Source organism: Trachinotus anak, unplaced genomic scaffold (assembly GCF_046630095.1).
Source record: "Trachinotus anak isolate AG129_WGS33_773 ecotype Australia unplaced genomic scaffold, CSIRO_AGI_Tana_v1 ptg000008l, whole genome shotgun sequence".
NCBI classification, from domain to species: domain Eukaryota; kingdom Metazoa; phylum Chordata; class Actinopteri; order Carangiformes; family Carangidae; genus Trachinotus; species Trachinotus anak.
The window spans coordinates 11,878,641-11,905,877 of NW_027273859.1; the positions used below are offsets into that span (position 1 = coordinate 11,878,641).

The 27,237-nt window shown below is 41.1% G+C and overlaps 1 protein-coding gene across 5 annotated transcripts in view; it reads left to right on the forward strand.

The window, feature by feature from the left end:
- mctp1a (multiple C2 domains, transmembrane 1a) overlaps positions 1-27,237 on the forward strand; it is a 137,526-nt gene that overhangs the window by 79,487 nt on the left and 30,802 nt on the right. For all 5 annotated transcript variants that reach the window (XM_071482626.1, XM_071482629.1, XM_071482628.1 and 2 more), the window contains 7 exons: positions 1,837-1,930; positions 6,697-6,799; positions 7,740-7,842; positions 8,438-8,539; positions 9,154-9,228; positions 11,565-11,684; positions 19,940-20,056. In XM_071482626.1, the coding sequence (XP_071338727.1) occupies positions 1,837-1,930; positions 6,697-6,799; positions 7,740-7,842; positions 8,438-8,539; positions 9,154-9,228; positions 11,565-11,684; positions 19,940-20,056 (714 nt within the window). The remainder of the gene's footprint in view (positions 1-1,836; positions 1,931-6,696; positions 6,800-7,739; positions 7,843-8,437; positions 8,540-9,153; positions 9,229-11,564; positions 11,685-19,939; positions 20,057-27,237) is intronic.

The following is a 27,237-nucleotide window of genomic DNA, read 5'->3' on the forward strand; positions in this document are numbered from 1 at the left end:
GAGTTGGTAATAATGAATTAAGTCTGTAGCCTGGCCCTGACTCTGAAATTTAAATTATAATTACTCCTGTGGGGATGGAAGGGGTTATTGCCAGAGAGAGAGAAATAAATTGAAGTGAAGTGCATTTCCACTCAGCTTTTAAGACACGCCGACATGCTACTCAATTTGGCCTCAGTGTAGGTTTTTTTTATGCATGTGTTTATACCTGAGCATTTGGGTGTGAACAAAAGCATGAGTTTATGATTGTGTGTGTGTGGGTGTGTGTGTGTTGTGTCAGTGTGTGCCCATGCCTCATGGCCCAGATCTCCACAGGTTTCCCTTTAGTCGTCAGCTTTACAAACTTGTTTTTACACAGTCATTTTTCTTTCTCCTGGTTATTAAAAACTTGTGCATGCAGTGTTTCCCCTTCTCATTTTAGACAATCCCAGGGCCTCATGGCAACCCCTGGCTGTGTATGTAAATGTGAGTTTATGGTGTGTAAGCATGCAAAAGGAGAAAAACAACAAGTGGGAATATGTACAGTGTTTGTGAGGAGGCTTGCGTGGCTGGCTGTTCTTGTTTTACAGTTGATGTGTTTATTTACCGTAAATCACAGTGTGACCTCCCCACAGCCCCCACCCCCTTTCTTTTGTGTTTGCATTATGTTTCAACTGGATTGCGTGTGTAGAGGTCAGTGTGCGTGTTTGCCTCATAACTATGATATCTCTGCCAGTCACGCTTCACTGGATGTGTCTACTCTCTACAGTAGCTCTATTATCACATTATCAGCCTAATACTCTCTCTCTGTATCTCTATAAAGCAAACACAGACACATTACTATCAGTAAGATCACATCACGTGCAATTAGTGCTTATGTGCTGTAATTTCTTGGACATTTTTTCTTCATATTTTTCATCATTTTCCTAGTTTGTTATACAGTATATTGCACGTACAGAGATTTTTGATTGTTGTAAAAATGTTCTTGTTTCCAATTGTCTATATTTCTCTATATCTGCTGATACTAACACTACTATTCACACACCATCTTAACACCTATTTTTCTTACAGCATTGCAAGGAAGCAATTTGTTGAATGACAGTAGAAAAGTAAATACCAGCAAGGATTTTCAGGGAAATTTTTACCAGACTGAAGGAGAGTGCAGCAGGAAGTGAAGCAGCTTTTGGTTAAAAAAACGTAATTCATTAAGATTATACACATCAAAATTGCAGATATTTGTTAAAACTGCAGTCAGACTTTTAGCATTTTGTTTATTTTGTTGCTCTCCTCATGGTCAATATACAATACAATACTCTCCACTAACCACAGTTTCCTCTGTAAATGGCTATGTAACTAACTTATTGTTTTTCATGCATTCTCATCTCCAATTAGTCTTCTGATTGTATATTAGGAATAACTACGCTACTGAAATCTGTTCTGTTTTATCTACTTAATATATTTTGACATTGAACTTGCATTTCTTGTTTTCTTTAATGACCTGTCTTTGTTCTGCATTTATCTGTGTGCTATTTAAATTTGCAGTAACCTTTTAAAATATATTTCTGCATTGCTCATAGTCTTTACCAAAATCAGTAAAGTTTCATTTTATCTAAAAAGTAAAAAGTTAGGGAACATTTCAAACAGGCAAGAACCACTATTCAGTGAAATAAAATTCGGCCATTTGTCCTCCGTTAGATTCGAATATAAATGCCAGCTCTGCATTTTCAAATTAGGACTGCTAAAGGACATATTCTACCCTTTCCTCTCTTAATGAAATGTCAGGCTATTGACCTGTCTTTCTCTTCAATGCTAATTTGCTGTCCTCTTTGACCTTTCACCCCTGTTCCTGTGATGTTTCAGAGCCTGTGGAGGTCATTCCACAACCTGAAAGATGTCGGTGTGGTGCAGGTAAAGGTCATCAGGGCTGAGGGACTGATGGCAGCAGATGTCACAGGTAAGGCAGTGACCTTAAGTCTAAACAACAGGAGTATACCCTCTGTAGTTCTCATCGCATTGTCTGAAGTTAGTGCCTTCATTTTTCATCCTTGTATTCATGCTCATAAACTCATTCACTTAAAGCCATATGACAAATAAGCCTCCATTTCTGCTGTTGTTTTGCAATTTCTATCTGCGTGAACTCTACTTGAACAACTGATAGGTAATGCTATCAATTAAAAGAGTATTTTTTTGCTTCAAATAACTTTTGCTTAAGTTTTAGATCCAGACATTGAACTGTTTTCCCTCCGCCAGCAATCTCCCATAAATCTAGCCAAAGATAAAGTCAGGGAGTAATTTTGGTTTAAGGGATGATCGTCTGGGAGAATCCTCAGAGAGAGAGTTAAAGTCTACTTTGTGCAGGACACTAAATTTGTCTTTGCATTTTTAGAAAAGATGCAGGCTGCTCATTTGAATAATAGAGAAAAAGTGCACATTTGAACCAACAAATCTCTCTCCCTCCTTCTCTCTCCTCCCGCTCTTTCTCTGCTTGCTCTCTCTGAATCCTCCATTCTCCATTAATTCTTACTTTTAATTAGGTCTACAGTGGACAGGCCTAGTTTTTCACTCTGTATTATCTAGTAGAGAGAGAAGGAAATGTGTGTGTCTGTGTATGTGTGTCTGTCTGTGTGTGTGTGTGTTAGTGTGAGTGAGAGAGAGAGAGAGAGAGCCTAGAGTTTTTCTCCATTTGAAGCAGCCACAGTCCCATTAGCCAATACAGAGTGGAGCTGGTTGATTTGGGTTATTGCATGGAGCGACCGCAGCAACCGGAGTGCAGGGCTAATGGCTCTTGTATTTCACTCGGAGCAGAAATTTGCTCCATGACCTCGTTGTAGAGCTCATCATTCAGTCTGAGCTTCATGGATCCTTGAAAAAAAATAAAATCAAGACTAAAATTGTGGAAATATATTGTCTGTTGGCTTTTTACTTTGTCTTCTGCCGACTCAACACGGTCATAGAGAATGTGTTTGATTTCAGAGCAGAGTCTGTGATGATTTTTGAATTTTTGCTACAGGTTCACTTCAAAGTAAAAGTGCAGTCTGTCTCGTGGTGCCATTCAGGACTAATGTATCACATAGAAACTACTATAACTGAAAACTAAAGAATTGGAAAAAAGTGTTGAATTAAGATTTGAAATTTTTTTAGACTCAGTGTGGGTTTTTATTTTGCATTAGTTTTAGTTTTTTGATATCATGACATGACACCACTTTTAATGAGGTAAAGAATAAGTTTTTACTCAAAGACATTATACTCAACAAGGTATTTTTACACGAGAAAGAGTTCCTTTGGCTTCATATGTGGGTTTACACACAACATTTTTGTTATAGCCAAAGAGATCTCATATTTAGACAGCCCAATTCATATGTTCTTACAGACACAAAGCAAATATTTTTATTTTGTTCTCCAGAAAATTTTCTTTCAGTCAATCGAACCTTTCTCGGACAGATACAGTAAGTGAACTGATACAGATAAGAGACAGGCAAAGGGGCTGTTTTTAGACAGCTTATTCCTGTTTTGAGTCTGACTCTGTGTGTGTGTGTGTGTGTGTGTGTGTGTGTGTGTGTGTGTGTGTGTGTCACTGGCAGAAACAATAGCCCTGTAAGAGCCACATAAGAGCCCTCACCGCATGAACACCCTATTTTAACATCCCAGACCAAGAGAGGGTCAGGAGCAAGGTGATGGAGAAACAGGCGGACAGACAAACAGACACAGGGAGAGAGAAAGAGAGAGGAGGTCAGTGAGAGAGAGAAAGAGTTCACTGTCTCTCTCCCATTCATGCTGCCTGTCTCCTCTCCTGTCTTTTCTCCTCCTCCTCCTCCTCCTCCTCCTCTCTCTCTCCTCTCTGGCCATCTCTCTCTCTAATTGAAGTGTTTTTGTGGAGTAGCTCCTCTCCAGCCCGAGTAGGATAACTGAAAATAGTCTCTAAAACCAACAATCCCTTTTGTCTGCCAGCTCTTGTCCCTCTGAGTGGATGCTATACTGTTAGAACATTTCAGTAGAACACACACACACACACACACACACACACACACACACTGGCACATCCAGCAGCAGCACCACAGTATGTGTAGACTCTTTGTCAGTCAGCTGCCAGTAAAGTATACATTTTCAATTGACACATGGGGAAATACTGTAGATTATAGCCTATTATAAGTGACAGAGAAATGAAATAAGAAATGCAACACAAATGCAAAATGCAATTGAATTACATTTTAAAGTCTGCATAATAATTAATTGTGATTATTCAGGAACATGAGAGCGTGCATTCCCTTCCGAACCTCACCCCTCACTAACACTAAGCTTCCTGCGATGCAATTGCAGCGTGCTCCCTCATCTCCGTACTGTATTCATCCTCCACACTTATCTTAGGGCACCCTGAAATGAGTTTGAGCGCGCTCCTCGCTGCAGCCCCTCAGCCAGCACCACAGAGACAGGACCCAGAGGGGGGAGGAGCTTTGCTCAGACATTACCTGGATGATCGCTGAGTGGCGCTCAAACCTGAGCGTGTAATTGGTTAAGACAGCTGCCTCTGGTGCTGTTGGCCAATAAGGTGAAAGTTCATCACCAATGACAACTGGCTGTCTGCAGCAACGCAGCCTGCCATGTCATTAAAAGCAGAATATTAGAGAGAAAATGGGGGAGGGACAGGGTTCTGCAGAGATAATTTCCATGTCTTAATTTGGGTGATTGCATTTAAATTTAATCAGACCTGATTTGTTTATGCTCTGGAAGCCGGGATGATTAAGAAGGATTTGAAATTTTCACTACTGTGAAAATACAGAATGAAAATTGCTGCCAAAATATTATTTTTTACTTGTTTACAATTTTAAAATGCATTTTTTGTGTGTATTAGTTTGCATTTTAGTACAATACATAGTTTATGTGCAATGCAGACAATTTGCATGATTAACAAAGTGGGTACACAGAGATCCATTGAGAAATATGCTCTTGACTCTGTTGTGTTTTGTCTATTTTAATGTATCTTTTTTTCTATCGTAGGAGTCATAGCTGCCAATATTCACTTCAAACACTCTACATCAATAGAGCACCGCAAACAGATATGAAAGGCAACACCTACGGCTCAGCATTGATCACAGTGACATTTACTTTGCACACCCACTAAATGTCCTGCCCTTGTCACAACATTTGAAGAAAATCACACCAATCAATGACACTCACACACACATACTTCCCATGACACACACACACACACACACACACACACACACACACACACACACACACACACACACACACACACACACAGATCGACACATACAAGCACATACACAAATGTGACAGGGGTCTTTGAACTCAATCACAACTTTATCGAGTCTTATTATGCAACAGTGCGGCTTTACTAACATTTCAATATCCTCAATATTTTCCCTGGGAATTTGTGTAGGACATATTTTTTTGTAACGTCCTGACCCAGCCTTTTCAAGTGATAATCTTGAACAAACAGCTCAACAGCTCCCAATAGTTTTAGTAAAAAAAAAAAAATGATCAAAGACTGAATTAAGAGTTTTGTTGTTTTTAGTTCATTTTGAAGCATTTGAAGGGGAGGTGGGCTGGCAGGCATTGGGAGCTGGTCTCAGTCCTTTCTGTGTACAAAGAAATTGGAATGTGAGAGTAAATAAATAGAGAATATATAGGACATAGTACAGTATGCTACTCTCAAGAGGACGAAATAACTTTGTGATTTTTTTTTTTTCTCATCCCGGTCTCTTTCAGCCTCTCTTTACTCAGTTGCATAACGGTAGTAAATTTTGAATTGAAAGTTTTGTTTGAATGAATTAGCATTAATGAATATGATTTATAGTGAACCATATATCATATCTGTGTTTTATAACATCTAAGGGTCTTTAAAGTTCTCACATAGTGTATTAAAGTTTTATCTTTTGGCAGCGACAGGCCACTCAAATTATTTTATATATGATCCTGGGGTTTTTTAAATTATTTACTCTGTAGGATCAGTTGTTTTGTTATTATCACTGTAAAAATATTGCCAGTGTTATATTAATGAAACTGGTATTGCAGCAGTAATTTTCTTATAATAAATAGTTAAATTTAAATTTTTAATAGCCAAAAACTTTCACTGCAGATTCTTCCATCATTTCACTCTCATGTTGTTCTTGCTTTCACTCATTTTTATCTTTGCGTCGTTGCCGCTACCGCCCCTCTGCTCGCTTTGGAATCCCTAATCATGGACCAGCTACGTTTCTCACACCCCTGCTCACATGTCTTTATCTTCTACCCTGAACTTCTCTGGCCTTCAGAGCCACATTGCCCTCTGTGTTCTCAGCACCATCCATTCTCAAAGTCTTCTCTCTCTTTTCCCTCTCCCACCCCCTCCCTGTGACTGCCCAGGGCACAGTTGTCCTGGAGCTTATCTTCTAGTTGTCCATGTTCCCAGGGTGTTGATAGAAACGGCTCGCAGCTGTTCCACTGATATATTGTTGTATAATATATACGGCATTGGGGCTAAAAATGAAAGAATCATATTATTGCCGTTCTGATAAGTCCTTGGTATTGGAGCTGTCATGTGGTATAAGGGGAAGATGCTATATACTATCTGTCTTAATAACATGAAGGATAGGAGATAGACAAAAGCTGTTGGAATTACATATGATTCTCAACCTCAAGCTAAAAGAACTTTAGTATCTACTGTTTTTATGTCTCTCTTTTCACTAAGAAGGTCATTCTTGTATTTTTGCTCGGCAGGTAAGAGTGACCCATTCTGTGTGGTGGAGCTCAGTAATGATCGGCTGCAGACTCACACCGTCTATAAAAACCTCAACCCAGAGTGGAACAAAGTCTTCACTTTGTGAGTGGCTTAATATATGTCTGTCCATGCACACTGACACACAGAGTTTGTATTCACTGCATTGATGAAAATAAAAATGTATTTATTTTTTATCTGGCATGTATCTTTGAATTAAAGAAAGGTCAGATGAACAGACTCACTACAGAATGAAATATAATACATTTTTTTTTATTCATTACATTCAACAGTTAATTTCTGTTTCGTAAAATTTATTTTTGACTGATCTGAGCGTTGAAAAAATATATATTGATCACAGGTTACAGTGTGGAATGCTATATTTATTACTGAACTTTGGACTTAGATATTCACAATTATTGTTAATACAACTATTTATTTAATTGTGTTTTAAAATATGTTGTATGCCAACAAGAAAATCAAGGACAAGATATTAGTATTAGTCAAATAGAAGACTTATAAAAAATTTTTTTTATTTAATTATTCATTCATTGATTTCTTTTCAAATATATAGTTATACTGTGGCTATAGTTAAACGTTAATATAGATCTAATTCTTCATGATGCAGTTTTTTCCACAGTACGAACTTGTGAATTCCCAGTGATGGGACGGGTTAATTTAGTCATTCTTTGAGTGCACATCTTTCTCATAGCCTCCTTTCTATACATAACATCAGCCATCTTAGCCTAGTTTTCAAGAGCTGACACGTCTGAGCTTCACACTTTAGTTCTACTTAGCTCATGCAATAATGTAGTAGCACATCACATAATGCATGTTAATGGTGATTTTTAAACATTTATGTAGATGCAATAGAGGGGTTTCAAATATGAGCCATTTGTTATGCCTCATATAGTGTTACAGATTTTAAACTGTTTTCTGTGTGTCTTTAATATTTAAAGAGGCTTGCGCAAGATGTAATCGTTTTCACACTGTACACCATATTTTAGTATATATGTCAGCGGAGTTGTCTTTGTGTGTGGTCTAGTAACGTGAAGGACATCCACTCGGTACTCGAGGTCACTGTTTATGACGAGGACCGAGACAGAAGTGCAGATTTCCTCGGGAAAGTGGCCATTCCTTTACTAAATGTGAGTCAAAGATAGATTTCTGTGTGTGTGTTTCTTTTCCTTTTCCCTTGGGGATAATGGAGAGAACATAGAGGAACAGAAAGAATGAAAACACACAGTGGAAGATATAAAAAGCAGAGGTTATTTTTGCAACTCCACAGATGAGACTGTTATTATTTCACAAAGAGAAAGAGATGACAGGAAGAAGAAAAAATGGAAGAAAGGCTGAGAAGAAAGAAGAGATTGATAGGTGAGAAGAAAGACAGTGAGGGGATGAAAGATGATATGAAAATGACACTGATCGAGAGATGGAACGTTGCGATTTGGAGAAAAAAGAAAGAACAGTGTCTCTTATATTTGAAAAAATAGAGATAGCCTGCGAAAGAACTGTGTATCTAATATATCCATGCTCTGCTGTACAGTATGATTCCCCAGGATAGTTAATTTCTGTTTGACAGAGCCGAGCTGCAGTGGGTAATGAACAGGTACTTGTCAGAGTTGCCACAGTTGTTTTGGGTTCCCTGTCAGCGCCAGCAGCTGGGGTTCAAAGGTGGCCCGGGGAGCCGATTCAGCCGGGTATTGCCAGACAGACGCCTGTCATGTCCCTCTCCCACAGATCCAAAATGGAGAACGCAAAGCCTACGCCTTGAAAAGCAAGGAGCTGACAGGGCCAACAAAAGGGGTCATCTTTCTCGAAATAGACGTGATTTTTAATGCTGTAAGTCTTTCTTTTGCTTTTTTGATTCTCCTCCCTGATTTTTTTTTTTATTTTGCCCTCCACCCCCATTATGCTCTCTCTCTCTCTCTCTCTCTCTCTCTCTCTCTCTCTCTCTCTCTCTCTCTCTCTCTCTCTCTCTCTCTCTCTCTCTCTCTCTCTCTCCATCCTCTCTTGTTCTCTCCAGCATTCCCCCCCTCTGCCCTGCTGTTGTCTTTATTCTGTTTGTCCCCCCCCTCCCTTGCTTCCATCTCATCCCTCGTCCCTCGTCCCTCGTCCCTCGTCCTCGTTTTGGCTTTAATTATCGAAGACTCCCTCTCAGCAGCCTTTGTTAGCCCATTCACCATCACTGTGTGTGTCCTATAGCGGCCATCTTACAGCTTTCTCTCTTGCTCTCTCTAGCCTCTGACATGGGGCACGCTCTACGCATGTGCTGCCATGTTATATCAGTACACAATGTGTCAGAAAAAAAACGTCAAAACAATCCAAATATACTCCCTCGCTAATTCATTATCCTCATCTCTATCATTTCACTTATCTGGATCCTTTTTAAATGAGTGTCATTTCAGTCTCACCATTTGCTGTTTATGACATTGTGTGTTCACTCCATCCTCCAGGTGAAGGCTGGTCTCAGGACGTTGATTCCCATTGAGCAGAAGTATATTGAGGAGGAGCCCAAAGTGTCCAAACAGGTACATCAGCATCCGACTCTTCTACTACTCCGCCTCATTTTTATTTATGTCCACCACTGTACCAGCTATTCTGCTTAACTGTCTGAAGCAAAACCAACGGGCCTGGAGAGTGGCGTCTTGCAAAGCACAACAACTGTGTGGGCAAGATATAACAGGATGATTGAAGGAAAAACAGCATTTTCATTTCTTTTTTTTTTCCTTCCCTCCTCTCTCCCTTCTCTCATCTCTCCCCCCCTCGCATCCACTCTGAGTGGTGAATAGAAATGTCAAGCTGTCAGCTGTGGGGTGCATAAGTAGATTGGCCATCCTTATAGTTGGCCCTCTTTGCCACTGCTGCTTTGCACTTCATTGTCACGCCACTCAGTGTGGCGGCACCACAAAGGACTGAATAGTAGGGGCTGGCCCACATCAGACATGTCATATGAGTGACCGTTTGGGCTCAGCAGTCAATGCTGCGCCATGCACAGCCGAGCACAGCCGTGCCCAGCTCAGCACAACACACACACCAGCTCCCATACCACCCTTTTGTCAGCCCTCCATCTATTCCCTTCTTTCCGCACTGTTTCTGCCTCCTCTCTCACTGTCGCAGCCCACTCTACGCTTTTCTCCCAAGTGCAGAATCCTTTTTTCATCTCCATTTCACCTCTGACTCACAGAGATGACCCATGTCAACGTCTCGCAATGATGATGTCACTGGTTGCTTTGGAGGGATTGCCCCATGAGGGCTCTTTTGTGTGCTAGCAGCTCCCCTGCTGTTGCTCGCTGTTTAGCGTGCAGACACACACACAGTAAATAAAACAAATTTAAAAAACACATAAGCTGTCCGCAAAAAACAAGCATTTAATTGCAATTATGACATTTGACTTAGTAAATGACTTGACAATTTTTCTAAGCGTTTTTACGGAATAACTCAAGGCACTCTTTGAAATAATTCATTAAAAATGAAATATTCTTATCAAGGCAGTTATGGCAATAATGAGCCAAGAAGAGTACAGCGTGTACATCAAGTGCATGCACTGAGGAACGTTGAAATGGATGATTCACAGTCTTGCAGTCCTCAGGGTCTCTGTGTCCCCAGCAGGACACCATACAGTCATCCTCAGTTTGGCAACAAAAAGCTTCACATAATTATACATAGAGAGGCAAGAATCTTCCTCTCATCTAGCATCAAAGCAGCCAAGCCACCCCTAGCCACATGCAAATCTACCCGGAAATGCACACATGCAGACAATAGAGTTCACTGTAGTGCTACAAACATATGCTGCATACCCACAAGTACACACACATTCAAACACACACATAATTTTCCAAAGAGTAAAATAATGGCCTAGAATTTTTTGAGCAGCAATCTGCAGAGACAGTTTGTCCTTTGGGAGCACTTTCTCCTGGTGGTGACCTGATTGGGTGGTTTGCGTTCTGCGCTGCTGTTATGCTATTCCCTGAATGGTTGGCAGCCCAGGGGGAGGACAGCAGTTAGCCAGTTCTCTCTCATCTCTGGCCAAATGCCTGAAGAACCCTCAGGGAGGAGAATCCCGGGACTGTGTTGGAAATTGTTATTATTGTACTTAACTTTATCATTGGGAGAGTACACTTAAAGAAACAACGTGAGTCAGCTTGTCACACTTAAAGCAGCCATTTGTCTTATATGTTGATCCACATCCATGCAGAGTTATCCAAAGAAGGAAACACAATAATGTCCTCAGTGCTGTAATATTGAAGCAAAAGTTGGGTAAACACCACAAATCTCAAGTTGTAACATGTAAATGGTCCAGTTAACTTTACAGAGAGACAGCAGAATGAGATGCTTACAGACTTTAGACCTACTGTAATAAGAGTTAGTGACAGTATGTGAAGGTAATCAATATGAGATGTAACATATTTACTTACTAAACTGTGATGAATTTGCATCTTAACTAAACATAAAAGAGAGAGAAATTACCTCTTTAACGGTAAGTCCTCACAAACTTAACGAGAGAGGGACCAGAGTAGCTGTGCCTTAGTTTGTGGTCCAGTCACTTTGCTCCTGTTTTACTTTGTCTTTTAATAAGACTTTCCAAACGGTATATATGTGCAGCTAATGTGGAAAGATCAGAGTTCCCTAATATGTTTTAGTGTTAGGTTTAAATGATACATGCTATGTCTCATCAGTCACCTGCATATTTACAGTACAGTACATTATTAAGTCTTTTATACACACTGTCCACATGTTTAAGTACTGTATGTACCACTTTCAGCAAGAGATCATGTATATACCATGATGCTGTTCTCCTTGTTGCAGCACGTTGAGCCTTAGCTTGTATAAAACATTCACTTGTTTGTCTTTGTCTCCTTTCCAGCTGCTGTTGCGCAACTTCAACAGAGTCAGGCGCTGCATCATGTTCCTTATCAACACAGGCTGCTACATCAACAGCTGCTTCGAATGGGACTCTCCACAGAGGAGCATCTGTGCTTTTGTGGTACGTAGAGGTGTATTTACAGATACGGCGCCATAAATTGTAGCATATCATTTACAAATCTGTACATTTACCAGACATGAAGAACTGAAGCTGGACTTTATCTATAACTTTTTTGGAACAAATATTTTACAGCCACATAGACGACTATGCAGTATTATTATTATAATTATTATTAACATTATCAGAAACATACCCAAATGTAGTTGGACTTACCTCTTGACATAGAAATATTAGCTCACACTTTTAGAAATTAAATAAACCCCAATCTCATTGATCTAAATCTCATTTCTACATATACTGACAAATATATGTCACATATGTCACTGATCACACATTTTAAGGAGGTTAATATCCACACACTCTCTCACACACACACACACACACACACACACACACACACACACACACACACACACACACACACACACAAAACACAGTATGACAGTAACATATTCACAGAGGACGTAGGATCAGTTCTGCTAACAAAGTATGGATCCCTCACTGGTAATTGCACACTCAAACACGAGAGACTGTTGATGTCTCAAGCACAGTTAAGTACGTTCCCACACTGTAACCCCCCCCCCCCCCCCCTCACTGTTACTCACACACTCAAATATCTTGATGTGATCATCTCGATTAACTTCTTTTTACGGCTTTGCATTAAATTCACAAGCACACTTTGTAAACACTTGGCAAATGTGTATTTTGTTGTTGGGAATGAGTTGAGAGTTGGTGTTATGGCTTATACCCCATCTTAAATGAAACCCTCAGACATCTTAGAAAACTTAGAAGATGCAACAACAATCTATTGAAGTGTGACAAGCTGTTGCTGCAGACAGTGGAAATGGCAGCCTCTCACATCACCCTCCTCTTCATCCTCTCTCTCTCCACCCTCTCTCTCTCTCTCTCCCTCTCTCTCCTGTCATCTCTGTCTGGTATTAAAAGGTGAAGTGTAATTGGACAGCAGAGCTATCAGTAAAAGACATTCTCCTGCAGGGCAGTGAGTGGCTGCATATAGGTGCCTACCCTAAAGATGACAGAGCAGGCATTTAATCCTGTCTGGTTTAGTGTCCTGACTTAAGTAGGTACAGGACAGGTGGACCCGCCCCGCCCCAGCCCTTTACCATGGGAGCACTAAGTGTCTCCACAGCAGACATTAGACATTAGCAGCATTTGGCTGACTGAAACTAGTTTCATCTCTGCAGAGGCTGGATGTGTGTGTGTGTGTGTGTGTGTGTGTGTGTGTGTGTGTGTGTGTGTGTGTGTGTGTGTGTGTGTGTGTGTGTGTGTGTGTGTGTTTGTACAGCGGGTCACAGTGTCATCACAAGACATGGGTCAGAAGAGACATAGTATTGATCAGTTAACATTTTCCCTCTGTGTGTGCGAACATACTCGGGTATGAGCCTGGCTCATGTGTGGACGTTTGCATTTTCTCTCTTGTAAGAGAGACATGAGGCGCAAGCCCTCATGTCTCATCTTTTAGAAATAAATGAAAATGTCACACAAAAAAAATGTCGAGGAATTCACACAAAACGAGGTCACTTCAGAATTGCCAATCTACATGGTGAATGGAGGATGCAGCCTTGGAAAGTGCAGCCTCCATGTCACCACACACGTGTGCATGCCTTGTATAGCTCTTCACCCTTTTTGAAAGCACAGCTTACAGTACATCCATTTCCAAGTAACAGTGCCAACTATTCATATCCTCATTGTACTCACTTAAATTCAGAGTATTCAGATGACGATAAAGGATGTATCTAGGCCAAGGACATAGCGTTTTATAGTTTATACAAAGTCTGAAATTTAGGTGTCATTGTGCCCCCCCCCTCTCTCGCTCTTTTGGGAGTCTGTTATGGTAGGAGTATGCACTTAGCTAAAAGCATCAGAGTATTTAGGGCCTCTCTCTACACAGGTACTCCCTCCCTCCCTTCCCTTCCATTTCTTCATCCTTCTCTCATTTCTCCCTCACTTTGAGAGGCCTCTTAATCACTTCGCTCATCTCTTTAAGTGGGTTTTTATGGGGGGCCATCTGGCCAAGGTGGTGCATTCATGAAGTTGTACGGCTGTGTGTGATTATGGGCATGTGTGTCTGTTCACATGTTCACGTGTGTTTCTGTCTGGCTGTCTTTCTAGACAGATGTTTCACTTAACTTTCCTACGTGGCTGTAGCTACAGAGGTGGGGTTGTGGGCAATTCAAGCTATAAACATACAAATGTGTGCACTTCTTAACTGCTTAGTAAGCCTGGGGGGGTGGATTGAAGTGTGTTCATATATTTGTGGGATATTATGAACACAAAAGTACAATGCAGTTGTCATACTGTGACATTTCACAACATTCCCTCCTCAAACACACTCAAAATTTTCTTCATGGTCCCTTACTCTCCTTCTGCCCACTTCTGCAATGCCAGCCGCCTATTAGTACCAGCTGTGATTGGTGTGTATGTCGTGTGTGTTTTGCGTGCATGTGAGAGAAAGAGAGATATCGCATAGTCTCACATGCAGCCTTTCTCTCTTTCTCTCTCTCTCTCTCTCTCTCCCTCTCACACCCACACTGCTGTCAGCCACCCATCCCGACAGTGAATCAGCCACCGTGGCAGCTTTGCCTGAGGCGTTGGCACAATGGACGGGACTGGAGTTACCTCCTGTCCTGCATGATGGGTGGTGTCTGTGTGCGTGTGTGTGTATCTGTGAGTTTTAGTGTCTCTGTCTCCCTGTCTCGAGGTTAAGCGTCTGCTTCCTTTCTCCACACCTGCAAGCTGAGCGTCCCTCCCTTCTATCCATCCATCCATCCCTGCCCCTCTTTATCTCTCTCTCTCTTCCCTCCCCTCCCCTCCCCTCCCTTTGCCTTCCCTCCCGGAGAGTCGAGGCCATTGTGGGGCTGAGCGGTGTTGGGTTCTGTTCTCCTGCTGCTGCCAGCTCTCCCCACGGCCCCTGCAAGACAAGGCTGTTATTGCCCCAGGGACCGCAGGCCTCAGCAGCTCTTCCTCCAAACAAATTTGCTGTAACTTTATCTGCAATTGGGCCCTGAATTGGGAGCAAATAGAGGCAGCTTTGTGAAGCTTGGGGAAGGGCGAGGGCAGCGAGCTGAGGGTTGTTGGGGAGGCAGGGGAAATGATACCAAGCTCTTTTATGTCAGGCAAAGTAGGACTCTTATCAGGAAGAGAGCCCAGACAAGGGAGCTACTTCTAGAGGAAACTGGAGCACCTATCACCTGCTTTGCATTTAGATAAAAATTCACCCTGCTGAAATAAAAAAAGGGAAAAAAAAGCAAAGACAGGTACAGAAGCAACTATTGGAGTGTGTGTGTGTGTGTATGTGTGTATGTGTGTGTTTGCACATGTCTGGCTGGTAGTTTGATACACACATATACACACACTCAGCACACAGACGCCATAGCAGTCACAGGTACACACCACTCCAGGTCTCTTTAAATTGCTCCTTTGACTCCTCTTCAAAGAACCTATCTAACTTTTAAAAGTTTTAAAGTCTGGATTTCGTCTTTGCCCACAGCAAGGGACAGCTTTGAAAGATCTACTTTCACATTTTACTGCTCTCCTGATTTGCAAAATGAATGATAGTTGAAATATAGTGGCATGACTAACAGAGAATACCAAGTCAGAGTTTAATCACCAGAGATAGAGACTGAACAGAAAATGCGTAAGGTCCTTTGTTGAGGAGTCGGAAATACAGCATCCGTACTTCTCATAGGTACCAGTGTGCAGTACTGTGGCCATAAAATGGTGGACGCTTTATTTTATTTTTCCATATTATTACAAAATGACTGGCCTTGACACTGATTTTAGTGATTCAGGCAGCTTTTTTATCGGGTGAACAGCATTAATTGTGCTGTATATCTATATTCTGCAGGAGTACAGCAGGGGGCAGTCTAGCACCACTGAATGATGGGAAGGTCCGGTCACCAACAGGACACTGTCTCCCTCCCTCTCTAGTTCCCTCGAACTTAACAGGACTTCTACTTGGTATCTGGCAACACTTAGTGCCAGCATGGAAATTGATGTAAGAGAGATAAAGGGGAACTCTGAAATCTAAACTTCAGTTTTACTCCACTGAGACAGAGCAGGGGAAAGTTAGCCTGGTGTGTGGTTAATGTAAGCCAAAGTACTGAATATTACCCTCCCACAGTGCTGCGGCGCAGAGCCGTAAGAACACGGCTTGTGTTTTGAAACAAATAACGCAAGATACAACTCTCAATGTGCCGCACTGAGTGCTTGAATAAAACATTTTGACTTCTCTGTTTTGTCAAGGTTTTTAATATATCTTCTTGTGTAGAGGGGATTTCTAAATATTAAGAGAAAGCATCAAAGATAATAATGAAATGAAATCCAACTACAGAGACTTGTCAGAATAATTTAGTTTACTAAATTTGTGTATGGGTATTTTAGCCAAAATATTACAAATTATACTGCCATGGCTTTGCTTTGTTCATGTTTGCGATTGTCTATTTTAATAATACGGCTTATTTGAATTTCAGCTTGTGCTCAGATGTGAAGTTTGCCCAGTTCAAATGTAGCCTTTAACTGTATTTGAAATGGTTTAGCAGATTTGACAGTGCAAAATATTGTTTTACTTTGCTTTGTGACAAGTGAATAGTTTTGTTCTTACATTTCAATGGATTTCACCAAAGACTTGTTGAAGCACAAATAATTTAGAAATAAGTTATGATACATTTTTATGACAAAAAAGATTTGGTGTATAAAGGAAAATTGTTGTTTTATTATTCCTGAGTTCTTTTTATTTTTTCACAACAGCGGGTAATTTTGGAAACACAATCAAATGTCCAACATAAAACAAATAAACTCTCCTTTAAATTGATATTGATCACTACTGTTTCTTGGTAGATGAGATAATATTTTATACAATAGTATCACAACCAGGAGAAAGAGTACAATACTCCTTTTTGGTTTTGGTCACATTTACACATTCTTTTGCATCATTACTTTTCTGTTTGAGGCTCAAAACTAAATTTGAAAGTTTGCATCATGTAAATAATAATTTGGAGGCTTATATACAAAGACGCAAGCACACTGACTGAGTTATATTTTTACATTACCACACAGGTAAGAATTCAGCAGTATTTAAACAAAAAAGCAAGAGAGGGACATGGTGAGCTTTCCTCTGTGTGCGTGTTCAGATATTCACTATGAACCATCACCGACCACTACACAATGTGTCTCTGACCACACAGAGTCATCTTCAAATTATTCCAATGGACTACATCTGGAGCTTCATTTAGCATTTTCCTCTTCTTTTTCTTCTCAGTCCAGCATGTTTTCATCGTTTTTTGTTTTTTTTTCTCTGCCTTTTTCTGGTCACTGACATCCACAGCAGGCTGCTTCCCACTCCCTGTTCCCCAGGCTAAGAACCTGCTATCTGGTGTAGCACGCGATGGGGGGGTGGCTGTGATCACCCAGTCCTGGTGGAAAGGTCCAGGCACTGCAGGGCCCCTGTTACCCTGCCGGGGGGTATGGAGACAGGGCAGAGCTGGCCACTGCTGAGCCTGGGTGTCCGGTTCCTCTAGCTGCCAGTCAAAACTTCGCCCTCAGCTACTATAATCAAATGGAGGAGGATGAAGGGGGACAACAGGTTAAACACCCTCAGGCACATGGTGAAGAAAGTGAGATAAAAAAAAAAAAAACATAAAAGATGGTTTTAAGGTTCCATATAAACATCAGGACAGTGAGGAGCAATTAATTTGTCCGTTGTGTGGTAGCGATACTACGAGCAATTAGAGATCCAGACAGTAAATATATTGACAGTACAATACACGGCCACTATTGGTTATATATATATATATATATATATATATATATATATATATCAGAGTATCTGAAAGGAGCAGTGTGTGTATGCAGAAAGATGTTTGTAACTGTGCAGTTATTTATAGTGTCTACCAAAATAGGTTTAAAACACGTGAGCTCCTTTGTTCGTTTGACTGAAGTCATGTTTCTGCACCTCTATGGCACATTGTTTAGTTAGGATTATCCCAGTGTTTATCAGTGTTACAGATGATACAGTTTTGTAAAATTATAAAAAATTGTAGGAAGATAGATAATTTTGGAATGGTTACATTTTGTGGAGAAACTGTGTGTGTGAACATGTGTTATGTTTGTGTGTGCGTGTTTCTGTTGCTGAGCTTTCACGGTCCTAACAGCTTTTTATGATGAATGAAGGGAAATGGTTGTGTTTCTTATTAGTATACAAATATGAATTATTAAATAGATTCTTTCTAATACTCCTACACAGCTGTATTAGAGTTAAAGACTCTGTGTATGTGAGAAAGCAAAGTTGAGCCTGAGAGAGACAGAGAAAGATTTTGAGCCTTTTGGGAGATTTTGTTGTTGCACCAAGGCCATTCAGGTTTATTTGAAGATGATATTTTGCTGTGAGCATTATGCAAATACACTGGTCATTTCTGATATTTAATTTATGTCTCTTTTTGCTTTGTACACTCAGTGTCTGTTAATTTTACATGAAGTTATTTTTCTGTTCAAAAGTTTGGATGTGAGCCTGTCAAACTTTTCTGTGTGAGAAGGGGAAAAGTTGAGAAAATTGAATTGTTTAATTGTGTTGTTATTGTGAAGAGCTGTTTGCATTGATATTCAGATGCGTGTGTGTGTGTGTGTGTGTGTGTGTGTGTGTGTGTGTGTGTGTGTGTGTGTGTGTGTGTGTGTGTGTGTGTGTGTGTGTGTGTGTGTGTGTGGGTGGGTGGATGGATGGGTGAAAGGAATATGAAATACCGACAGCACAGTGCGTGAGTGTGTGTGCAGTTTAGCGTCCGACTGGCTCCACAGCAGACCTGCATACACAGTCTTGGGGGGCTGTTGAACTTCATATTCATATATTAACCTTAGATGTAAACATAATGAAGAGTTTGATTTTTTTTATCCTCCGCTCGCTCTCTGTCTCCTTCCCTCACACACACATACGCACACTCAGAAATAAAACAATTTGATTGTTGATTATTAAGCTTACGATCTCTGTTGTTGATATTATTCAGCCAAACAGGATAGATCATAATTGGTACACAGACCAATAAATCTGTTTTATACAGTAATAGTCTCAATTTCACCACTCTTAAAAGTTTCCCATCAAAACTGATTGTTAAACAGGGATGCATTTCCATAAAGAGAGTAATTAATTTCAAATCTTCTTTGCTCATGTTTGAAATAATGGATTTGTTGTACTTGTATTTGATAGATATGTTTTGCTAGCAAAGATTGAGCATTAGGCATGGTTTGGATTTTCAGCATTTCTTAATAATTGCTGCCGAGGTTTTATCAACGATGAAAATTCTCTGTATACTTAAACATGTAATTACTAGAGAAGAATAAAATATTATAAATATACTTTTGTTTTATTTGTATTTGATAGATTTTATTCTCACAAAAATATCCCATCTCTACCATCTTAACTTTTTTCACAACAATTGGCAAACTGTTTTCTCACTATTGACACAATACTGCCATAAAATAACAATCTTCCATCATTAGCAATTTCACTTTCCCACAGATATCTTCCCCCGACCACCGCAATAATCTGCTGTCAGAGGCTAAAGAGCCCTGCCAAGACCAGAATACAGGGTTTTAGGAAAGGTTAATTTTCAGATGGTACTTTGCTTGTTTGGTGATGAGAGGGGAGGTAAAGAGGTTATGATTTTGGCAGATGGGTGCAGAGAAGGTTAGAAATAGGGCATATGAGTCTTTTGGGGTAAGAGAGAGGGTATTCGGGCTTGGAGTGACAGGGTTAGGGAGTCGGGGTGTGGGGTGTGGGAGGTCAGATGCTGGGGTTTGGGCTTGAGTATGGAAGGGTCAGCGTTGACGTGCTGTGGTTGAAGCGGTACATGACCTCAACCTCTGGGATGATTGGCGTGGAGGAAAGAGACTCTGACGGCTTGTACTCATCCTCTTCATCGTCCTCCTCCTCAGCTGAAGGCCCAGAATGCCTTGAGGGTCAGGGTATTGAACCTAGGCTCACTGACACCAGGCCTGTACCTTTGTTGAAGCAAAGCCTTATTTTTACGCTTTGTTCCTTGGTGGTTATGATTCTGCATATGAATGTGTCTGAATGTGTGTTGTTTCCAGTTGCACATATGGTCGCCGTACGTTCTCAGGGGTTTGCCTCATGAGGGTCAATATGGGGTCTTGAATGTATACATTCTTAAATCCACACTGTTCTCACGTTTTTGTCTTCGCTTTTCTTTTGCTGACGGTTTTGTCTTTTTCTCTCTCATCAGCTTTTTGTCATCGTCGTCTGGAACTTTGAACTCTATATGATTCCTCTGGCTTTGCTGCTGCCTTTGGCCTGGAACTACATCCTCATCGCGTCAGGGAAGGATACCAGGCAAGATGTGGTGAGTAACCCATTCACCTCTCGATATCCCTCCGCCTTTCTTTCATGTCACTGTAAAACCCCCTTTCCAAAGACAATGCAGGGTTAAAACTCCAGGCACCATTGTTTTATGGCGACATGTTGCTCTTCTTTTATTTACGACATTAATTACATTTACATACATTTCATTCCTCTGATACTGGACTTAAAACAAACAATACATAATTGTGATGTAAAAATTGTGACGCGACTATTATCAGCATACAGATGAGTGAGAAGGCAAAATACTTTTTAAAGAAACAACAAGAAAGTGAGCATAGTACTCATTTAGAATATACTTTTTGATTAAGTTGCAGTTGTAAACTTTGAGCAAATTGGAATTTAATTTAAAAAAAAATCTCTCTGCTAAATTTTTTTAAAATAACTCCATCTGCCCCTTGAGGTGCTGCATTTTCAGTGCAATCTCGCATTTCTCACTTTGCCTTCTTTCAGGCAAAGAAAAGGGAGAAATAATAGGCTGTCACCTTGAGCTACGTTACGCCATTTACCTGGTAGTATATTTATTTAATTCATTTATTTTTTATCTCTTATACCAATTAAATGATGTCAAAGCAATGTCATGGAGAAACAGACATGTTTTAATCATGGCCAGGCACATTTGGAAAGTAGAGAGTGAAAACGAGAGGACCGGACTATGGAGTGAGCGTGAACAATGAAGTGATTAATTTTAATAAGTGCCTTTTTCCTAGACACAGTCAGAAATATTCAGTTTACAGACCTCATATTTTCTTACAGACTCTCACCTGCTATATGTGTTTATTTATCTCTTCATAAGAATTCTTAGAGTTAGATTGGATTGGACTTAGAAGGCATATTAAATTCAGTCATTATAATCAAATCGAATTTCTGTGTCATTGTGATATTACACATAGAAATTAAATTAGATGTGATCTGTACATAACTTAGAGATGTATTTATTAGGTAAGTCTTCAGAGCTAAGATTCTCTATTTATCTGCCTCTATTTCCATATTATAAAAAGTTGACAATATAACCAGCAAAATACAAGCCATATGTGACACTTACAAGCACTGTGTTACTTAACAGTAACCTGGTGGTTAGGTTAGTAGGTTTTGATACATACTTAGAATTGAGGGTTAGCAACTGCAAATAGGTTCACAGACAAAATAAAACCCCTAATTTGTGAATGACACAGACTTGGGACCCTTTTCCCCGCCTGTAGATGGCGACATTGCCTGACAAAAAAATAAAAATCACACAAGCCATAAGACAAAACCTGGCATGATGTTTTGTCCCCCTACCTGCTGCTTGTATTTATTTAGACCTAATGATATTCTTTTCCCATGCACTTTCTAATTAAAATGAGGCAACAAAGGTTACATATTCTCATAATGTGCCACTCGCTTCACATACAACTAAGTACATGTTACTCCCACTTCTTGCAGAACTGCTTTTCTTTCCTTCTTGAAAGGGACTATTGTGTCTCAAGTACCTCAGGAATTGGTTGGAACATTAAGACATGTTGATACCATTGATACTTATATGGCAAGTGCCTTTTAGTGTGACAATACTGTTCTGCTCAGTTGTACAAAGTTGTCCTACTTTGTCAGAGACGAGAGGAGATATGGATACTTATTAATGTACTGTCATAGGATCTTACCTTTCACTGTTTTTAACATTTGTTACTGGCCGGGTAGCTTCACAGCACTGTAACTTTGTTTGACATGTACTTCCACATTTAGTCCAAGAATCCTGGACTGCATATTTTTTACACCAACTATAACTGAAGGTATTTAGTTTATTATTTTAGTTTAATTTCTTCTAGTCCATCTTGTAGTTAGTCTTTTGGATTTCTTGCCGAGCTACAGTCCAAGCTGAAGGATTTTTGTGGTTTTTGCTGTTTGAGGGTATCTGCTGGAATTCAAAGGACACATCTACCTAGGACACTGGTCTGAATAGATCATTAATGTCAGGAAAGTTTTTTAGCCATGAGAACACTGCCTCAAAGTTTCATATGTGACCTTCTTTCAATTAAATGTCTCCACTGTCTGATATGAGCACAGTCAGCAATGGGTTTAAGTGAGTGCTCTACAGTCTTGATATGTGTGGATTTGAGCGTCATTGCTGATATTGGCTAGTAGAAGCACTGAGGAGAAGTTGGTTTGTGCTGTTGGTGAGTATATGATAGTATATGTACTACAAGTAAACGTGCAGGTGTTTGCATGGTGTATGAATACTGAATATCGCGTGTGTTATGATGGTGGTGTTCTGCTGTCTGATGTAGTCTGGTGTGTTCCCTTTTATTCCAAGGTTATAATTCAGGCACAAGCAAAGTGTAGAACTACAGCTCTTGCAAACACACACACACACACACACACATCCATTTGCATGAGTCACTCCAGGTGCATGAGGGGTGCGGTGCTTTCACATGTGTGTATGTACGTGGAGATAAAAGTTGTCTGTGTGAAAAATGTATGTGTGTGCATGTATGCATGTAAGAGCATGCATCTGCAAGAGTGTGCGACATTCTTTGCAGCAATATATCCGATGAAAGTGGGATTAATTGTCAAAGATCAGCACCACTAATGCTCCTTTTCTTGCCGCTCTGACAGTTGTGCTGAACAGTACAGAGCAGCACGGGCGACACAAAGACAATTCTCTGACAATCATCGCCTCGCTTGTCTCGGCGTTGAGGTCTTACTGCCTCAAGATCGGTGGATGTGATGAACTCTTTCTCCCTCAATCATCAATTCACTGCCTCCTTCAGTTGTGCAGTACTATGTCTTATGTCAAATTGGAATTTCATACAGTGAAAATAATGTGCATTGGTGAAAGCATTCATTATTTTTAGGCGTTTGTGTTTGCAAATGCTGTACACACACCCTCTAATACACACATTCAGACACAAGTATCCCCTGAGTCCTGTCCCTGTTTGTTTTCAGACAGTTTCCAAATCTGCAGCAGTACAGAGGCGAAGTGTGTACAGTATCTACGTTCTTTGCTTCCTCTCCTGGTCCCCTGGATTCCTCTTCCGAGTCTTTATCAAGCTGAAGTCACGGACGACTCACTGTTTCCCTCTCACACTTGGCAGTGAACAGAAAAGAATAGAAAAGAAAACAGGGGAAAAAGGATTTCTAATTACTTTAAACAACACACCAAATTAAAGCATTGTGCTGAGCTGAGCAAGGGTCAGCATCCGGAGCGCTGCGGTTTTCCAGCAGTCTGGGGTGAGGGTAATGCCAAAGGAATCTCTGCTGAACTCACTGTGAAGGGTGAAAGAGAGAGAGGCAGATAGGCTGCGGGAAGAAAGAGAGAAAACAAAAAAAGTATACACTTGAGTACAGACTTCCTAATGAAGTGAAGAGCCTTGCTTCATCTGATGGGTTCAATGTGAGGATCCTTCTCCGATTTTACACCACAACCACAGTCCATAGCCCTGTCTATAGCAAATAAACAAACACAGTGTTCTCTACACGCTGTAACTTACCACTCAGGGTCACTGACTGTTGTGTGGTTACATGCTGCTTTGCAAACAGATCCCAGATCAGAGCTCCTTACCCTCACCCCAACCTTGACCGGTACCTGCTAAGCAGTCCGAGTGACCTCAGAACAGCGATTAAAGGAGGAGACGCACCAGCAAGGTCACCGACCTCCTCTCTTATCATGTAGCACTCTGACCCGTGAACTCTGACTCCTCAACACTGTTAGCTGACTTGTGTGCCATGCTGTAACATGCTCAATGAAACAGACAAGCAAAGAGGTTGACCCTTTGTGCTTTTGAATATATGCAGAGGATGGTACTGCATTTACTTTGACATTCAAAACTGATAATGTGCTCTCAAGGAAGGCTCATCCTGGCATTGTGCATTTGTGTGGAGTCCCCCATTGTTGGGAGGTGGAGGAGCACTTTAATGATATTACCATCTCCTCTCCATCTCTTTCTTGTTTTTGAAACCTGGAATAGTTTGGGGCTGAGATCCATCCCAAGCCTGTTGCAAAGGAAGCTGCCAGTAGGCTGGGCTCGGTCAATCAGGGGACAGGCAGCTCTGCTGCAAGAGAAAAAGACTGCAAGGCGCGTGCGCATGCATGTGTGTCTCTTTTCATAGCAGTGTGTCATATTCATATGTGCGCTTGCTTGCATGAGTGTATATGATCTGCACTGAGATTAACGAGCAGGGACACATCCCAACAGAAATCTTTCCTTGCTGTTCTGTTGGCCCAGAAAGGCGCTCACCAGATGTTATGAAGGTGTTAATTTCTGTGCAGGCTGTCGTAGAGGGCAAATACGAAACATGGTGATGTCTCTTTCTACCACAGGATGATGGGCAATTAGGCCTCGTCACACTGGAGGACCATCCTCTTTATCCCATACTTCAGACCATTACATAGATTCACCCACTGGATCTGCCAACCCATTACAGAAGAGAAGACCTTAATGGCCTGAAGATACTTCACACTTACAGACATGCCTCCTACAGCGATATAGAGCTGAATACTTTCAACCCACTCTACATTCTAAGTTTGAGCATTTCCATAAAAACAAATATAGAGTTTAACCTCCCTGATAAAACTAAGTCACCCTTAAAAATAAAATAATTGACTAAGGTTTTCTACTGATTTTGTCATTTTGTATTTGTTTGAATCCATGTAGTTCTACATGTACTAGTACTAGTTTAATCTTTACGTTCCTGACTGTGAAGCACGCAGCATAGCAGCAGTATATTGTTCATTAGTGTAAAAAGAATCTGGTTTATTTCCAAGACAGTAATGTCTGATTTTATTTGAATATTGTACTTCATTGCCAATTTTATCTATTCTATTTTCTCCATGATTTTGCATCTCAAAAAACTTCTCTGCATCTCTAAACACACTCTGCCATGACATCTGCCCTCATTAAGAGACACACACAACACAGGTAGAGAAGAGTAAATATTAGGAAAGTTGGAAGGAAAAGAGGAAAGGCTGCCTATTATACCTCAACTCCTCCAGAAAGTCACACCTCCACTTTTCCCCCATAAAACTGCAACTCTGGAAAGAAAAGGAGAACGAGAAAAGGAGATGGAGTGGGAGCAGGAGACAGAAAAAGACAGAGAGGCATTCAGAGAGACGGAGCGACAGAGAGACAGAGGCAGAGGAAAGCAGCGGTGGATGGCAGGCACTCCTCAGTGCGGAGTCAGACATGGCAGTTGGTGACAGGTGACAAAATCAAAAGGTCATGTCACTTTTAACTGTGAGCGCCTGTGCCCCGCTGATTTCCCTCGTGCCGCCCCGGCATCACCGCGCTCATCTCTGCTCCTCTCTGCTCCTCTCTGCTCCTCTCGCTGTCTCTCTGTCTCTGCTAAACTGCCAGATTGGATGGCAGGCTGGCAGGCAGAAAGACAGGCAACGGGCATAGTTTGAAGCGGGACGGGAGCATCGGGAGCATCAGGAATGCCACTGCGGAATCCTCCCAGCCTCCCTTTTCATCATGTTGTCTCTCTTTCGCTTCCATTCCCTCCATTTGTCTAACTCCCTTCATCACACTGAACCTTTGTAACTGTCTGTGCTCTTTGCTAACAACGTCAGCAGCTCAGGGTGTCTGCCTCAGTGCTTGTTGTTGTTTTGTCTATACAGTACACCCGCTGTAGCTGTTTGCAAGTTTTTCAGCTTAAACTCTGAGCATAAACCTACTGATGTGCGTGAGTTTGTGTGCAATAGAGTGCACATCAAGTATGTTCCAGCTCAAGCCTCTTTTTTCCATAACTGAGTATAAAAAACAATAAGACTAGACAGTATCATCTGTCTGAGAAGGACAAACATGGTATCACTGAATTCACTGTATTTACTGACTCAACAATGCGTGAAATTGTGATTTCCTCTGAATAGCTGCTGAATCTCTGACTAAACATACTTGCTGATTTGTCAGCAAATAAGCCATGAGAAATGTAAATTATGTTAGCAGTGCTTACATTATTGTCCTGTAACTCAAGCTTTTGCAATGCTCACAGATTGGGTGTTGCTTTCAAGAATTTGCAGCCGCCCTTCTCACCCCCACCCCCCGCCTGCAGCTCCGGTAGCACCCTGGCCTCACCCCTATCTAGCCCCCTGCTGGGTGAGCCCTGGCTGGGGCAGTGCAGATGGAAGGGCCCCCCTCTGAGGGCCACGGCTCTGACAGCTTGTGAAGGGCCTGTGTGGGTCAGCCAGGCTCAGCCAGCAGCCCTTATCAGACACACAACCCTCCCCCAGTCTGTAGAAACTGTGGTGTAGGCAATATGTAGACATGCAGACACACACACACATACACACACACACACACACACACACACACACACACACACACACATACACTCATGGACAGTGCATACAAAGTAGGGCCTTGAGATCCCCCAGCCAGCCAGTTGGCCAAACCTCAGCAGCTGGAGAGGTTAAAACCCCCTCACGTATCAAAGAGGAAGAGCAGCAGGAGGATGGAGGGAGGGAGGGATAGAGGAATGGGAGAAAAAAGAAGGAGAAAGTATATCTTCATGTTCACTGGGATGTCTGCCTCGGCGTCAATTCCCCCTGCGGCTGTCATTGGGAAGGTTAGGAGGGGAGATAGTGGAACTCAGCCCAGTCAGGGAAAGAGTGGAGTGAGTACAGAGGCATTTCAGAGGAAGGGTGAAAATAATGTGGCTACTAGACTAGTTCAGGTAGTAGATTTCTACTTTACCTCAGTGGAGTGCATGTGTGTGTTTGTTTGTGTGTGTGTGTGTGTGTGTGTGTGTGTGTGTGTGTGTGTGTGTGTATTTGTGTGTATACACTTGTTTCATCGATTCAGACAGGGTCTGTTTTGTTTTACTTCCATCAAAGTGCAATTTTTTGACTTGTCAAGTTAGGTTTAAACTCTCCTGTGTGTCCTCATACAGTGTAGTTGTATGGATATGAATAAGTATGTCTAGTTAATTACTTAGTTAGCATTTCGTAATACTTTGGATTTAATGTTTGGTATAGATTTTCTATATTTCTAAACCAGGTTTATCCATGCCTGTAATCTCAGTTTAAAACTTGCTGTGGCTCTTTTCAATTTGTATCACTTAAGTAAGTAATCCTCCAACATCAAACTTAGAGTTTACTTTGTTTGAGTTATGGAAGTAAGGAGGATACAATCTGACATGAGTCAAGATTGGTCAGTTTTAAATTGAAGACATTGTCCTCCAGATACTGCA